The sequence below is a fragment of the Python bivittatus genome, unplaced genomic scaffold (genome assembly GCF_059951505.1).
Source record: "Python bivittatus isolate LINGU-HERP-01145 unplaced genomic scaffold, Pbiv_v1 ctg000700_np1212, whole genome shotgun sequence".
NCBI lineage: Eukaryota > Metazoa > Chordata > Lepidosauria > Squamata > Pythonidae > Python > Python bivittatus.
This window is the reverse complement of record NW_028277098.1, coordinates 40842-58804: the sequence shown is the minus strand read 5'-3', so window position 1 is coordinate 58804 and position 17963 is coordinate 40842. Positions and strand designations below refer to the sequence as shown.

Below are 17963 nucleotides of genomic sequence, written 5' to 3'. Positions count from 1 at the left end.
ACTTAAAAAGATGAGAGAGGCCTGTAATTTTCATCATAGCTTTACCTCAACTATGAGAGACAAAATGGGGGAAAAAATCCAGAAAATCACATTGTCTGATTTTTAAAGAATTTATTTGCAAATCATGGTGGAAAATAAGTATTTAGTCAATATCAAAAGTTCATCTCAATACTTTGTTATATATCCTTTGTTGGCAATGACAGAGGTCAAACGTTTTCTGTAAGTCTTCACAAGGTTTTCACACACTGTTGCTGGTATTTTGGCCCATTCCTCCATGCAGATCTCCTCTAGAGCAGTGATGTTTTGGGGCTGTCGCTGGGCAACACAGACTTTCAACTCCCTCCAAAGGTTTTCCATGGGGTTGAGATCTGGAGACTGGCTAGGCCACTCCAGGACTTTGAAATGCTTCTTACGAAGCCACTCCTTCGTTGCCTGGGCGGTGTGTTTGGGATCATTGTCATGCTGAAAGACCCAGCCACCTTTCATCTTCAATGCCCTTGCTGATGGAAGGAGGTGTTCACTCAAAATCTCATGATACATGGCCCCATTCATTCTTTCCTTTACACAGATAAGTCGTCCTGGTCCCTTTGCAGAAAAACAGCCCCAAAGCATGATGTTTCCACCCCCATGCTTCACAGTAGGTATGGTGTTCTTTGGATGCAACTCAGCATTCTCTCTCCTCCAAACACGATGAGTTGAGTTTAGAGCAAAACGTTCTACTTTGGTTTCATCTGACCATATGACATTCTCCCAATCCTCTTCTGGATCATCCAAATGCTCTCTAGCAAACTTCAGACAGGCCTGGACATGTACTGGCTTAAGCAGGGGGACACATCTGGCACTGCAGGATTTGAGTCCCTGGCAGCATAGTGTGTTACTGATGGTAGCCTTTGTTACTTTGGTCCCAGCTCTCTGCAGGTCATTCACTAGGTCCCCCCGTGTGGTTCTGGGATTTTTGCTCACCGTTCTTGTGATCATTTTGACCCCACAGGGTGAGATCTTGCATGGAGCCCAAGATCGAGGGAGATTATCAGTGGTCTTGTATGTCTTCCATTTTCTAATTATTGTTCCCACAGTCGATTTCTTCACACCAAGCTGCTTGCCTATTGCAGATTCAGTCTTCCCAGCCTGGTGCAGGTCTACAATTTTGTTTCTGGTGTCCTTCGACAGCTCTTTGGTCTTGGCCATAGTGGAGTTTGGAGTCTGACTGTTTGAGGTTGTGGACAGGTGTCTTTTATACTGATAACAAGGTCAAACAGGTGCCATTACTACAGGTAACGAGTGGAGGACAGAGGAGCCTCTTAAAGAAGTAGTTACAGGTCTGTGAGAGCCCGACATCTTGCTTGTTTGTAGGTGACCAAATACTTATTTTCCACCATGATTTGCAAATAAATTCTTTAAAAATCAGACAATGTGATTTTCTGGATTTTTCCCCCCATTTTGTCTCTCATAGTTGAGGTATACCTATGATGAAAATTACAGGCCTCTCTCATCTTTTTAAGTGGGAGAACTTGCACAATTGGTGGCTGACTAAATACTTTTTTGCCCCACTGTATCAAATATAATATAAAAATATAAAAATATATCAAATGACTCTGTCATTTCTTCTGTGGGCTAAACATAACCAGGAGTTTGAACTGTTTCTCATAGGATTTCTTTCCAGACTCCTCACAATCTAGGTATCCTGAACTTGCTCCAAATTGTCAGTATCCTTTTTGAACTGTGGTGCACAGAACTGGACACAGTACTCCAGGTAGGATATGCCTTTTTAGCACCTGCATCACACTGTTGGCGTATAGTGTGACACCAGTTTCCCATTCTGTGTCAGAGTCTGCACACTCAATTCCCAAGTTCAGTAAATCCTCTGGAGTCTATTTGTTTCCATCAAGGATTTCTTTATTGAGAAGTAGCATACAGCATTCCATAGATTGTTGAGTCTGGTTTTCCCTAGCCTAAAGCCATCCTTTTAACTCCTTTCCTCCCCCCCTCTACTTTTCTCGCTTGAATTTCTTCGCGCCTCTTCCCTGGTCTCACGGCCACTTGACCTTGCTGGTGCCTCCAACCAAGATAACGGTTGCACCTGGCTCTTGTTGTTTTATTTCCCCCCTCCTCCTGACTTTTACGGCAGGAACCAGCAAGCGGTTATACAAATCATAGTCTTATCTTTAACATGCTTTCTACTGGCTTTGAATAATAGCTTGCGCAGGTCCTGACATGCCGCCCTCCAACAAGACGAATGTCATTACATTCGAAAAAGAATCCCTCCTCGTCGGTGTTGTCATCCTTGTCGGCCTGCGGGCCGTTCGTTTTGTCAGGGTCGCAGTTGGGGCGGTCCGCCTCTTCCGCCTGCGCTTCTCCTACCAATCCCTCCTTGTAGATTATGGGATCCCGGAATTGCGCTTCCGTTCCCCCAGCCGCGGTGCCTCTTTTCCCCTTGCGAGGGGGGGTTTGGTCCAGCTCCTGGGGCTCTTCTTGGTTCCGCTGCCCGTACAGGGCTGGGCTTAGAGCAATTGGCTCTGAAATGCCCTGTTTCTCCGCAACAGAAGCAGGCGCACGATCTTGCCGGTCTAGTGAACTATACATCACTATTCTACATTCTTAACGTACTTTCTACTGGCTTTGAATAATAGCTTGCACAGGTCCTGACATTAATAAATTCCCTCCAAAATTTGGACGTGAATTGTGGGCCATGATCTGAAATTACCCTTTGGGGGTCGCCATGGAGGCAATATATATGTTGAATGAATAACTTGGCTAGTATCTTAGCATTTGGAATGGAGGCACAGGGAATAAAATGTGCCTGTTTGGAGAATAGGTCTGTGACCACCCATATGACTGTGTTGTGATTACTCTCTGGGAAATCAACAATAAAGTCCATGGCAATTTTTTTCCAGGGTTGGTGAGGGGTAGCTACTGGTTGTAATAGTCCCAAAGGTTTTCCTCCCCTCTTTTTTGCCATAGCACATGTGGGGCATGTATTGATATATTCAGATATGTCTTTTCTCATGGTAGGCCACCAGAATTGTCTACGTAATAAATGTAAAGTTTTTACAAATCCAAAATGTCCAGATGTTTTGTCATCCTGGCCTCTTTGTAAAATGTCTTGGCGTAGTTTAGATGACACATATAATTTGTCTCCCATCCACCATGTTTCTTGTTCTTTTGTTAAAGCATTTTTATTGGTCTGAAACCATTCATCTGTTTCTAACACTGAGTTTATTTTTTGAAGTAGTTCACTTGTTGGAACAGTTTTTATTTTCTGAGCCTGGGTTCTAGTGAGTGCCACCGAGCCGGTTTGGCCTTTGGGAATCACTGGTGCTACTACTTGTTCTCGTTGGCTGTTGTGCTGGGGAAGTCTTGATAAAGCATCAGCCAGGAAGTTTTTCCCTCCTGGGATAAACTTTAGTGTAAATTTGAAATGGCTGAAAAATTGGGCCCATTGAACTTGTTTTGGGGAGAGTTTTCGGGGTGTTGTCAGGGCTTCCAAATTTTTATGATCAGTCCACACCTCAAATGGATGGGATGATCCCTCTAGGAGGTGTTGCCAAGTCAATAAAGCCCACCAAACTGCAAAAGCCTCTTTTTCCCATACCAGCCAACGCCTTTCGGTTTCAGTGAACTTACGAGAGATATAGGCGCAGGACTTGAGTACCCCTCCCTCGTCTTTTTGAAGTAGCACAGCTCCTATTGCTACATCTGAGGCATCAACTTGAATTACAAAGGGCTGGTCAGGATCTGGGTGTTTGAGAATTGGTTCAGCTGTGAATAAGGCTTTGAGTGTTTCAAATGCCTTTTGGCACTCGGTCCATGTCAATGGGGCCCCGGGCTTTTGAGCCTTAGTTGTTCCCTTGCCTTTGGTTTTTAATAAATCTGTTAGTGGCAGTGCCACTTGCGTAAAGTTTGGAATGAATTGCCTGTAAAAGTTAGCAAATCCCAAAAAACTTTGCAGTTGTCTCCTGGTTTTGGGAGCTTCCCAACCGATTACATCTTTTACTTTGGCTGGGTCCATTTCAATTCCTGCTTGGGATATGCGATACCCTAAATAATCCACTTGGGTTTTATGGAACTCACATTTTGATAACTTGGCATATAATTGTGTGTCTAGCAATTTTTTAAAGAGTTTACATACTAGTTTTACATGGTCTTTCAAATTGTCAGAATAAATCAGGATGTCATCCAGGTAAACCAGTACTCCCCAATACAAAAATTCATGTAGCACCTCATTAATTAGTTACATAAAGACCCCAGGGGCCCTTGAAAGCCCAAAGGGCATGACTTTATACGCATAACAACCAAATAGGGTACTGAACGAGGTTTTCCACTCATCCCCTTGCTTTATGCACATCCTAAAATAAGCGTCTCTTAAATCCAGTTTGTAAAAATTTTCCCCTTAGATAAATGTGCCAACAAATCTTTCATAAGTGGTAATGGGTACTTATTCTCTTTGCAGATGGCATTGAGCCCCCTATAGTCAGTGCAAAGTCTTAAGCTCCCATCTTTTTTCTCGCGGAAAAGTACTGGTGCTGCCATCTGTGATTTGGCTGGTTGTATAAATCCTCTAGCCAAATTTGTGTCTATGAATTCCCTCAGGGCTGCAAGTTCTCTTTGAGTCATAGAATACGTTTTCTTTTTTGGGAATTTAGCCCCGGGTTCAATTTCAGTGGCACAGTCAGTGTCTCTAAGAGGAAGCAGTGTGTCTGTCTCCTTTTGGCTGAACACTGCTTTTAGGTCCCAACAGGGTTTTGGGACGCTGTTAGTTAAATTAGAGTCAGAGGTTGGCGGTTGTGAGTTGCTGCTTGCAGCTGCCACCACACTAGCTCCCCCTTTTGGGATTTCAGAGCCCAAATAAGTTCCACCTGTGAACTCCATTCGCCGTGTTTTCCAATACACTCTGGGGTCCCAGCGTTTTACCCAGTTTGCCCCCAAAATTAGGACATAACCCCCCAAGGGGGCTACCAGACATCTAAGAGTCTCTCGGTGAGTTCCTATTTGCAGTTCAAATTTTTCTGTGCGGTACTGCACAGCTCCCCCTCCTGCTGGAGATCCATCCAGCTGGTTAAACACTATGGGGGTTTTGAGTTTCTCCACCCTCAGTTCCAACCCGTTCACTAGGATGGGGCTGATCAAACAGTGCGAGCAACCTATGTCCATTAACACTGTTAGCGTAGCCCTGCGTTCTGTTTTAGGGGCGGATATAGTCACTTTTACGGTGGTAACACTTACCCCCTTCTCCTCGTCAGTCTCGTTGTCCTTGCTGGCCTGAGGGCCCTCTGTTTTGTCAGGGTCGTGGGTGGGGTGGTCAGCATCTCCCACCTGCGCTTCTCCTACCGATCCCTCCTCATAGTTTATGGGATCTCGGAATTGCACTTCCATTCCCCCAGCCGCAATGCCTCTTTTTCCCTTGCGAGGGGGGGATTTGGTGCAGCTCCTGGGGTTCTTCTTGGCTCTGCCGTCTGTACAGGGCTGGGCTTGGAGCAATTGGCTGTGAAATGCCCCGTTTCTTCACAGCGGAAGCAGGCGCGTGATCTTGCCGGTCTAGGAAAAATCTCCTCTCCTCCTCTCACCAGCAATCTCCGGGGCGCCGGCATGGGCGTGCTGATTTGCCATTTGAACGCTGGGTCTACGAACATCCAATAGACTTCCACCTGCGCAGCGTGCACCACCCATTCTTCAACGGTACGCAGGTTTCCTCGGGAGTAGGCTAGTTGCACAGCCCCTTCTGGAAGCAAGAAACTTTAAACTACTCAGGCCAGTCACAGAGCTTTCCCATGAGGTTCCAAAACTCCAATGCATAGTCGCCAATGGCATGACTGCCTTGTCTCAGGTTGAGCAGAGCGGTCTGGGCTCTCACGGTCACTCCCGGATCCTCGAATCTCCTCCTCAGGGCCCACATGAATCGGGCGAGGTTCGTGAGCTTCATGAGCTCGGGCTTCTCGCATCTCGATGAGCCACTCTGCTGCCTTCCCGGCAGCGCCCTGCACACATAGGTCACCCGCTGCGTCTTGGTGGTAAACAGGTGGCCGCATTCCTCCATGCAAATGGTCACTCGCGCTAGGAAATTGGCCAGCTCTTTCGGATCGCCGCCGTATTTCTCCATCAGACCCCAGTGCCTCAGGAGATCTTCCTGGTGGCTTCGCGGTGGGGTGGCAGTGGTTGCGCGGCCGGCGCAGCAGGGCCAGGTGCGGGCCCTGGGGCTGCTGGAGCCGCTGGGGCTGGAATCGCTGGGGGAGGTGGGGGAGATGGCTGGTCCCACAGCTCCCAGCACCTTCTCCCCGTAGGCCTGCTCCTGCTCCAGTCCCTGGAACACAGCCAAGTGTCAGAGCAGGTCGGTAAATCTCCTCATCTCCCTCATCTCTTGACGGAGGGTGGTGAGGTCGGCTTGTAACATACTCATGTTGCCCTCCAGGGCTCCCATCCGGGTGGATTCTATTCGGCCGGTAGCCAGGGACCAATGCTCCTCGGGCTCCATTCCCAGGAATGACATTTCCCCGACCACCTCGTCCCAGTGCCAGGCTTGTGCTTTGTGCCACTCGCAGTTGCCCGCCAGAGTGAGATGAGCCGGTGTCAGGATGGAGCCTCCAATTCCTCCTCGATCCCTCCAGTGGCTCTGCATTCGGCACTCTCCTCTTCTATCCCGGGTGGCAGCAATGCGTCCCGGACGTTCAGTGCGAGAGATTTCCACGGCGATTTTCCCCCGGGTAAACCCCTCTCTGGCTCTTGGGAGACTCAACAAAATGTCAGAGTCTGCACACTCACTTCCCAAGTTCAGTAAATTCTCTGGAGTCTATTTGTTTCCATCAAGGATTTCTTTATTGAGAAGCAGCATACAGTATTCCATAGATGTTGAGTCTGGTTTTCCCTAGCCTAAAGCCATCCTTTTAACTCCGTTCCCCCCCCCCTTCTCTACTTTTCCCGCTTGAATTTCTTTGCGCCTCTTCCCTGGTCTAACGGCCGGCCGCTTGACCTTGCTGGCACCTCCAACCAAGGTAACGGTTGCACCTGGCTTTTGTTTTATTTCCCCCTTCCTCCTGACATTTATGGCAGGAACCAGCAAGCGGTTATACAAATCATTGTCTTATCTTTAACATTTAACCCTACTAACTATACATCACTATTCTACATTTTTAACATGGTTTCTATTGGCTTTGAATAATAGCTTGTGCAGGTCCTGACATTCTGTATTTCAGCCTTATATTTTTTTAATTAAAATGCAGAACTATACATTTCCCCGTGTTAAATCCTATTCTATTCATTTCAGTCCAGCACTCAAGCCTTTTTTATTTTAAGTATTAGCTACCCCACTCAGCTTTGTGTCATATGTAGACTTGATAAGTGTCCCCTCAACTCCCTCATCCAAGACAGTGATAAAAATGTTTCCTGGGACCATTTGTTTCCCTTTTTAAAAGATTGGAGTTTCAATCTTCTGATATTTCCCCTGTACTCCCTTGTACAATTACCTTCAGTAGTTCTGTGGTCCTGGAAATGTGAATTGAAGAATATATATCATTCAAAGCACCAATTCCCTGTCTCTTTTAATATGTTTGAAGTAAATGAAGTTGATCAGATGATCTGGTAAGATTTTGTACCATAATTTCTTAACTGCAGTGGATATTTTTCATCCTTGTTTCTTTGTTAATGATATCTGATTCTTTACATTTCATTAGTAAAATATTGACTGTAAAGACTGCAACATTTTTCACGAGGTTGATAATTTTAAGTCACATAGCTAATCTTTTGCACTCTTCTGTAAGTTTCTAAAGGGGTAGACACATTAATTAGCAATCTGAGCCCAAACCACTCTACATTTCAGTTTTACTCTGTGGACACTACTGTGAAGTTACATAATGGACATAAAAGCATTATCTTATGTAGGGGGAAAAAATTAACTGCTACACAATGACAGTTACTGCTTTCAGCTTCTACCCACAAAAAATAGTGCTTGTAGCTACACTATTTAGTACATGTTGTCTGACTACTACTTTTTTAATGGTCAGTGTTTCTCAACTATTACAATTACTCCCCAGTTCCCTTGTACCCACCCACCCACCCCCCAGACACACACAGAAAATATAACTATGGTCAGTTCTTCGTAGAACTGTTAATGTGCATTCATCTCATCTTTAAGTTGGTAGAAAAATATCCTGGCATATTCTGGCAGCCCCATTATTGAGCTACATCAGTAACAAAGCCAAATAGTTTATTTTCCTTGCAGTTTTAATTATATTATATTTTTAAAAATCAATAAAGCAACTCATGGTAATAGTCAGTAAACACAGCATTAGTACAAGGAATTAACAGATTAAATATTTGATCAAAATATTGTGTCATACTGAGAACGTTTATTCTTGCTACCTCTACTAATAAAATTTATAAAAGGATAATAATCATTTGGGTTTGCATATCCTTTATTGTATCTATTAATTTTTCCATGGATAACATTTATCTAACCATATGACAAATGATGGAGGAGAATACGATTTCCAGTTCTGAGCTATTATTGGTCTGGCTGCTATAGGTTGCTGCTATAATTAAGATATCTTCTGATATAGTACTCAAACTAGGCTTAGAACAGATTGACATCATTTTACTTCTAAAAAGGAGCTGGGCAGATCCCAGTTCTTTACTTTGTTATCACCATCTAAAGTGTCATAGATCATTCTAATGATAGGACTTAGGTCAGGAGAAGAAGGAAGCACAATTTTAAAACTGGAACAGCTAATGATTAATTTAAGCTACCTCTGAAATGGACTGGAGATGAGATGAAGGCAATCTCATAAACACATGTATTTTAAAAACAGAAGCTGTGAATGTGTATATATGTATATATATATATATATATTTATATTTATATTGCTTATTTCTCAGGATTAAATTCCATGCATGTATTAAATGTAATGATTGCTGCATTCAGTGCTGAATAAATGACTCTGTGAGACACAGGCTCGTACGAAAGCAGTTTACTCAGGTGTAATGCATAGCAGTTACAGACAAAGCCAGGATTGGCTTGGTGCAGTTACATACAGTGGTTTTATAGGGTCCCCCCTTGACCAAGAGTTATGCCTCGTTCCTGCCTTTTACCCCGGTTCCCTGGGTTACTCAGTTCGTCAGTGGTGTTCTTCCCCTCGCCTTAATGACAGATTCAGCCGGGTTTCTTTGTCTCTCTGATTGCTGCCCTTTGTGTGTGTGATCATTGCGTTTGTTGGGGTTTTCTTCTGTGGGCCAAGCTGGGGCTCCTTGATTGTTTGCAGATTGCTACTGAATTGCGGTGCTTCCAAGTTGTCGCGATTGGTGATGCCTGGGGCGGTTGAGGGAAGCCAGCTTTGTTACAAAGTATCCGTTTCTGCCCTGAGTCAATTGCCACCACCTGCCGGCAATTAACGTTTGCCCTACTTCCTCTTTTCTGCTGCCTGCACCTGAGGCAATGAAACTGACTGGGGTGGTGAAACTGAATAGTGATGTTGGCCGTGCCATGCCATGCTGGTGAATCTGACACTAAAGTGGACTGTAATCTACAAAAGCTTATGGGATAATACATGTGTCACAGGACTTTATTGACAATTTCCATCTAGTCTCCCACCTCCCCTTTTTGGGGAAGGTGATTGAGAAAGTAGTGTCATCACAGCTACAAAGGATTCTGGAGGAAACGGATTATCTGGACCCCTTCCAGTCAGGTTTCAGGTCCAGTTATGGAATGGAAATGGCATTGGTCGCGCTTACGGATGATCTCTGGCGGGAGCGGGATGATGGAAGTGTGACCATCCTTGCTCTCCTTGATCTCTCAGCGGCTTTCAATACCATCAACCATGGTATTCTGTTGGGATGACTCAAGGAATTGGGGGTGGGCAGCACGGTATTGTGCTGGTTCACCTCCTTTCTTCAGGGCCGATCCCAATCGGTGGTGATAGGGAGCGAGAGGTCCCATCCTCGGCCCCTCCTCTGTGGGGTGCTACAGAGTTTGGTTCTCTCTCCGCTCCTTTTCAACATCTACATGAAACCGCTGGGCAAGATCATCTGCCATCATGGGATGAGATATCATCAGTATGCTGATGACACATCAAGAGATAATACATCTCCATCCCAGGTGAGGTAAGTGATGCCGTGACCACCCTTTCGCGGTACCTGGAGGCTGTAAGGGTCTGGATGGGGAACAACAGGCTTCGGCTGAACCCTGGTAAGATGGAGTGGCTGTGGGTTAATGGCTCCTCTGTATCCGGGACTTTGTTATCTTTGGTGCTGGATGGGGTAGCACTGCCCCAGACAGACCTAGTGCATAATCTGGGGGTCCTCCTAGACTCACAGCGCCTGCTTGAAGAGCAGGTGGCAGCCGTGGCAAGGAGGGCCTTTGCACAACTTTGGGTTGTGCATCAGTTACACCCTTTCCTGGATTGGGATGTCCTTCGAACAGTTATTCATGCCCTTGTTATCTCCCAGATAGACTACTGCAATGCGTTGTACATGGGGCTACCCTTGAAGAGTATCCAGAAGCTACAGCTGGTCCAGAATGCAGCCGTGCAGGCTATTTTTGGAGCCCCAAGAAGGACCCATGTAATGCCATTGCTCCGTGAGCTGCACTGGATACCAGTTTGCTTCCAGGTCCAATTCAAGGTGTTGGTTATCACCTTTAAAGCCGTACATGGCATGGGACCAGGTTACCTAAGGGACCGCCTCTTCCCCATGATTTCAATCAGTCCCACCCGATCACACAGAGAGGGCATGCTTCGGACCCCCTCAGTAAAGGAACTTCAATTAGCAGGGTCCAGAAGGCAGGACTTCCCTGTGGTAGCCCCTGCTCTTTGGAACATTCTGCCCCCGGAGGTGAGATTGGCCTTCCGAAGGGCTTTGAAGACCTAGTTCTGCCACTTGGCCTGGGGTGGGGAGGGAATACCTCAAGCATGGGGATGGCTAGCCCCATAGAGGCCTGCTGTCTTCAGCCCCAGATCCTTCATTTTCTTGAATTGTCTTCTTTTTTAGTACTGTTTTTAAATTTTATGTTTTATGTATTTATATGTATTTATGGTTTTAATGTTTTATGTGAGCCGCCCAGAGTCCCCCATTGGGGGGAGATAGGCAGGGGAGAAATTTAATAAATAAATAAATAAATATAGGTGCAAGAAACCCCACTGGAGAGAACAGAAAACAGAGTTTGTTTTATGGGCACACAGAAAATGTTGTAGACGTATGGAGCAGAAAGATTTTAAAAAGGGGGTTCTATATCAGATTAACCGTAGGCAAAGCAAAGATAGAGGAATATTAAAAACACAACCAAAGATCTTTTGTAACAGGATCAATCTGAGGTATTACTTTTAATTTAGTAATTTAATGTAATTAATATAGCAGACATGGACTGCATCAAAAAAATAACCTGCTCCTCTTTCTTCTTATCTCCCCCATACTTTCTGTTTCAGTACTCTGCAGAAAATGATGCTGTTATGCATATGCATTTTTCAATCCCAGTAACTAACAGCCAGTAATGTAAAGAAAAACTCATGAGACAACAATGTCCCAGTAACCATTTTACTAAAATTAACATTTTATTTTAGCAGATCAAGACATGGGAGAAAATGGCTTTGCTAAATGAGATTATTTGAAACTGATATCCTTGTTCACACATAGGCATGTAGTGTTGCAGGAGGGCAGGGGGCTGGCCAGACAAGGAGAAAACCTCTTGTTTGAGTCAAACTGAGCCATACAGTTGTTGTGGGGAAAATGCCCACTTAAACCAAGAAGATAGATGGAACAAAATATTTTTCCCAGCATGTACAACTACAGTGAACCCTGAACTCTCAGCCAAGAAAGTCCAGAAGAGCTTTGAACTAAGAACACTTGTAAGTTATATACCCCCAGAAATATTACATAGGAAGAGTTTTTTTTAAAAAAGGCGATATAATTCATACTGGAACCTGTACAGTTGGAATGTAGCATCTGATAATACCATGGGATGACTTTCCTATGGCTATCACAGTCCCTCTACATTCTTCTCTACTAGTGGGACTATAACCTGCCCTAATTACAGATACCAACACCATGTACCATAAACAATGGCATTTATTGTGCTCATATAGTGCCTTTCTTCACACCAACAGTTGTCTCCTCTTTCTCCAGGGTCATCAGACAGTTTTGATTTGCCTGCTTTCCTCATGCTTATGCCATGCACAAGCTATCATACATGACAACCCTCCACACCATTTACCTAGGGAAAAAAGGGGGGGGGGAGTGTGCAAGTAAATATAAAGGCAGAGCCCCAGCTGTGGTTCTGGTTACACACTGTCTTTATTTGGGGGGAAAAAACCTTATTAGTGGTGTAATTTCTATAGCTGATTATCAATCTAGCCAATTAATGCCTGGCACTTAGATTGGTTCTGGTGCTAAAAAGGGGGGGATGTGCTAGGTTGGATTCTGAGTATTATACAGGTGGTCCTCATTTAGTGACTGCAACTGGTTCCAGTGAAATGGTCACTAAGTGACACTGTTGCTAAGTGAACCATGTGAAAGGGAGAGACACTGGGAAGATTGCTGGTTGCTGTATTACTCCCATCTTATTCAGATAGTTCTCTGTACAGTGTCCTGTGCCTGACCCATTTTTCCCCCTTTTTTGCCTCTTGTCAGAGTGGAGAGTTTGCTTAAACAAGCTACCTCTTCCTGAGTTGCTTTTCTCCACAGCACAGCACTTGCAAACCACAAGTTAACAAGCTCAGCTCTGTGACCTTAATTAGTTGACTAGAACCCTGCTGCCAGAAACTGACCAGACTTTAATCAGTTTCATGCTGAAGACTTTTGTTGTGGTAAAACCAGGCATTAGTCACAAAATCACTTTTTTATCACTATTGTAATTGCAAACAGTTGCTATTGGAGGCAGTCAAACAAGGACTACCTGTATAAGGCTTTCTACTTTTCTAATAGGAAATAGTAAATAAATAGTAAAATTCACAAGGCTGTAGCTACAGTGGGGCAAAAAAGTATTTAGTCAGCCACCAATTGTGCAAGTTCTCCCAGTTAAAAAGATGAGAAAGGCCTGTAATTTTCATCATAGGTATACCTCAACTATGAGAGACAAAATGGGGGGGAAAATCCAGAAAATCACATTGTCTGATTTTTAAAGAATTTATTTGCAAATCATGGTGGAAAATAAGTATTTGGTCAATATCAAAAGTTCATCTCAGTACTTTGTTATATATCCTTTGTTGGCAATGACAGAGGTCAAACGTTTTCTGTAAGTCTTCACAAGGTTTTCACACACTGTTGCTGGTATTTTGGCCCATTCCTCCATGCAGATCTCCTCTAGAGCAGTGATGTTTTGGGGCTGTCGCTGGGCAACACGACTTTCAACTCCCTCCAAAGGTTTTCCATGGGGTTGAGATCTGGAGACTGGCAAGGTCACTCCAGGACCTTGAAATGCTTCTTACGAAGCCACTCCTTCGTTGCCCGGGCAGTGTGTTTGGGATCATTGTCATGCTGAAAGACCCAGCCACATTTCATCTTCAATGTCCTTGCTGATGGAAGGAGGTGTTCACTCAAAATCTCACAATACATGGCCCCATTCATTCTTTCCTTTACACATCAGTCGTCCTGGTCCCTTTGCAGAAAAACAGCCCCAAAGCATGATGTTTCCACCCCCATGCTTCACAGTAGGTATGGTGTTCTTTGGATGCAACTCAGCATTCTCTCTCCTCCAAACACGACGAGTTGAGTTTAGACCAAAATGTTCTACTTTGGTTTCATCTGACCATATGACATTCTCCCAATCCTCTTCTGGATCATCCAAATGCTCTCTAGCAAACTTCAGACAGGCCTGGACATGTACTGGCTTAAGCAGGGGGACACAGCTGGCACTGCAGGATTTGAGTCCCTGGCGGCATAGTGTGTTACTAATGGTAGCCTTTGTTACTTTGGTCCCAGCTCTCTGCAGGTCATTCACTAGGTCCCCCCGTGTGGTTCTGGGATTTTTGCTCACCGTTCTTGTGATCATTTTGACCCCACAGGGTGAGATCTTGCATGGAGCCCCAGATCGAGGGAGCTTATCAGTGGTCTTGTATATCTTCCATTTTCTAATTATTGTTCCCACAGTCGATTTCTTCACACCAAGCTGCTTGCCTATTGCAGATTCAGTCTTCCCAGCCTGGTGCAGGTCTACAATTTTGTTTCTGGTGTCCTTCGACAGCTCTTTGGTCTTGGCCATATTGGAGTTTGGAGTGTGACTGTTTGAGGTTGTGGACAGGTGTCTTTTATACTGATAACAAGGTCAAACAGGTGCCATTACTACAGGTAACGAGTGGAGGACAGAGGAGCCTCTTAAAGAAGTAGTTACAGGTCTGTGAGAGCCAGACATCTTGCTTGTTTGTAGGACCAAATACTTATTTTCTACCATGATTTGCAAATAAATTCTTTAAAAATCAGACAATGTGATTTTCTGGATTTTTTTCCCCATTTTGTTTCTCATAGTTGAGGTATACCTATGATGAAAATTACAGGCCTCTCTCATCTTTTTAAGTGGGAGAACTTGCACAATTGGTGGCTGACTAAATACTTTTTTGCCCCACTGTATAAGAGAGCCTCACAATCTTTTCTGCGTGAACAGAAGTATCTTTCATTCACATAAAAATTCTTAACCATCCTTGTTTAAGGTTACTTAATTCTATAGATTACATACCATTTTGTAATAATATGATTCCATTATTTATTTAATTCCTTAATAGTTCCTAATAATCTTTTACCTAACTAGCTTTTGTCTTTTATTTTTCAGTATGATTGGTGTTCCTGGATTCCAAATGCTCCTCCAACTATGCGCTGCCCACCACCTACAGAAAAGGGGGAAACCACCATTGAATACATCATCAAGAGTTTACCTGACAGAGGACGGTCTTGTTGGCATCTTGGTGCTGTTTGGGCTTTGAGTCAATTTCAGGAAAACGAAGTGAGACTTGTCTCAATATTTAAATGCATTTATTTATTTGTTTGTTTGTTTGTTTGTTTGTTTATTTATTACATAAAAGTAAAATTCAGGCTCCACATTCTTTCTGGAAAGTATGTTTATGGGTTTCATAGACTAGAGGAAAGTCTCAGTGTACCTGGACCTCAAGGAAAGTCTTTAATAGAGTGCTAAAAGATATTCTTATTCATAAAAGGGTAAAATATGGGCTGGATGATACTTCTATTACATGGACTTATAGTTAGCTGGATGAACACACCTAAAGAATGCTCATTAATGGCACTGCTTCAACTTGGAAGTTTCAAGTGGAGTGCCCCAGGGCTTTGGACCGGCCCTGTTCAACATTTTTATCAATTATTTGGATGAGGGAGTACACAGAACAATTCTAAAGTCTGCAGGCAACCCAAAATTTGGAGGGGTGACTAATACTTTAGATGGAAAAAAAATTCAAAAAGATCTAGACAGGCTTGAACAGTAGTCTGAAATGAATAGGATGGAATTTAATAGGAGGAAGTATAAAGTTCTGCATATGGATAGGAAAAACATAATGCCCCTATATAGGATGGACCAGAAACAATGAGTTAAAATTATAAGGAAGAAGGTTCAGGCTATACTTCAGGTGGAACATGCTGCCTGTACAAGTTGTCAGCCAGTAGAATAGGCTGTCAAACAAAATGGTGAATTCTCCTTCAGTAAACAGTTTAAAACAGAGGCTGGATGATTATCTATCAGAGAGAGGTTCTAGCAGGTGCACTTCTTGGGAGTTGGACTAGATCATTGATACAACATCTGTGGAACTCCTGCTAAAGAGGCCAAGTCAGCTAACGTTCAGCCTGCTCAGTTATGTAATGAACACTTTTAAGAAGCTTGCAAAGAATTTAACAACCCTCAGGAATGTTTAAATTCCTGTGATGTCCAAGAGCTGTACTTATTTCTAACCAAGAGATGAGTTGGATAGAGTCAATACACAACCAGACTAAAAGCCAAATATGCTTGGTCAATTAACTTAGTAGATCCTCCCCATCAGTAGAAATTGATAAAGAAATCTGTTTAGACCCCATTGTAAGCCTGTTCTATTCAAAGTAGCCAAGGGCATTCAGTTTTACATTCTACTGTTATTGTCAGGTACTGCAAACTTTAATCCCAACGAAACAAAAACATTCTCCAGAGACTCAGCCAATCCAAAAGAAAGTCAGTTTATTGAAGATTAGCATACAGTCCTTAGCAATAAAATTGCTGAAACTGAAAAGCCCATGCTAAGCAATTCATTCTTAACCCTTCTACTTGCCCCCCCTTTTCCCCCTTTAGTTTCTTAAATTTCTGGCACCTTCACTTGCGTTCTCACACCAGTACAACCTTGGCATTGTTGCAGCCTAGATAAAGCGAAGCCATCTGCACTAGCCGTTATATACCTTCTTGGCATTTCCACACCCCCCCCCAGCTAATTATGGCAGAACTGAGCAAGCTAGCTATAGCATGAAACAAAGCAAAAAACTGCGAGGTTCTGACATTCCGCTCCTCCAGGAAAAAGGGATAAGTAACATAAGGAATCAAATCTGTAAAGAGAACAGAAGGAAAAAGAGGAAACGATGCATTATAACATGGTAATGCATTAGAACACACAAACAAAATGCAGTAACTTCACTTTATCTGGATACTTTTTATAAAACTTTGTAACAAGTTTAGGAGCATTTACTCCTAAAGTTCATCCATCTGCTCATAATATGATTTGGGAAAGTGTTTCCATTGTACTAGAAATTGTAGTTTTCCTTTTTGTTTACGAGAGTCTAGAATCTCTTGGACTTCAAAATGTTGCTCTCCCTCAATCACCATTGGTGTTGGCGGTGAGGGAGATGGATGCCATTTATTAGATTCTTTAAAGGGTTTTAACAAGCTACAATGAAATACGGGGCGAATTTCCTGTAAGTTTCAGGCAAAGTCAATCTGAATGATACAGGTCCAGTCACTTTCTCTATAGGGAAAGGTCCAATAAATTTAGGTCCTAGTTTTTTACAAGGCTGGATTGTTTTTAAATGCTTTGTACACACTTTATCTCCCACTTTCCAGGGTTTTTCAGGCAATCTTTTTCGGTCAGCTTATTTTTTATACTCTTTTCGCGGCTCCTGCAATGCCCTGTCAATGCTTGGCCACAACAAAGTCATCTGCTTAATCCAATCATCAGTCGATAGTTCTGGGGAATCTTTCAAAGATTCGGGATTGGCACAAAGTCTTGTCCTGTGGCTATTTTAAAGGGTGTGTAGCCAGTGCTTTGATGTACTGTGTTATTATAAGCTACCTTGGGAAGAGGTAAAAGTTCTGCCCAGTCATCTTATTTGTAATTAGTAAAGCATCTTAAATATTGCTCTAATACGGAGTTAGTCGTTCCGAGGATCCGTCCATCTCTGGATGGTGCGAAGAGCTCAATGCCTGGGCGGAGCCAATTAATTTTAAAAATTCCTGCCAAAAGTTTGAAGTGGACTGGACACCGCGGCCACTGATTACTCTTTCGGGGGTACCGTGGAGGCAGTATATGTATGAACATCTTGGCCAAGCATTTTGCTGTTGGGATTGAGGTACAAGGAATAAAATGTGCCTGGTTAGAAAATAAATCAGTGACCACCCAAATAACAGTGTGGTTGTGGCTCTGAGGCAGTTCCACAATAAAATCCATAGCAATTTGCTTCCAGGGCTTACTAGGCATTACCACTGGTTGCAATAGTCCCATGGGTTTACCCCCTTTTTTCTTAGACATGGCACACGTAGGACATGACTTGACATAATCCATAATGTGTTTTCTCATGAATGGCCACCAAAATTGCCTACGAAGAAGGTGTAAAGTTTTAACAAAACCAAAGTGCCCAACAGTTTTGGCGTCGTGCCCTTTCATAAAGACTTGCTTCCAAAGCGATTCAGGCACATATAACTTGTCTCCACTCCACCACGCTCCCTTTTCTTCAGTTAAGGAGTTTTTATTGTTTAGAAACCATGCATTACCTTTGAGGGCTTCATTGAGTTGATTCAACAGTTCACTCTCGGG

At 43.6% G+C, this 17963-nt stretch overlaps 1 protein-coding gene across 1 annotated transcript in view; it reads left to right on the top strand.

Annotated features, from left to right (window-relative positions):
* Positions 1–17963, top strand: part of ALOX5 (arachidonate 5-lipoxygenase) — a 93976-nt gene that overhangs the window by 68943 nt on the left and 7070 nt on the right. Inside the window, exon 13 of the mRNA XM_088153226.1 lies at positions 14741–14911. Coding sequence (XP_088009352.1) covers positions 14741–14911 — 171 coding nt within the window. The remainder of the gene's footprint in view (positions 1–14740; positions 14912–17963) is intronic.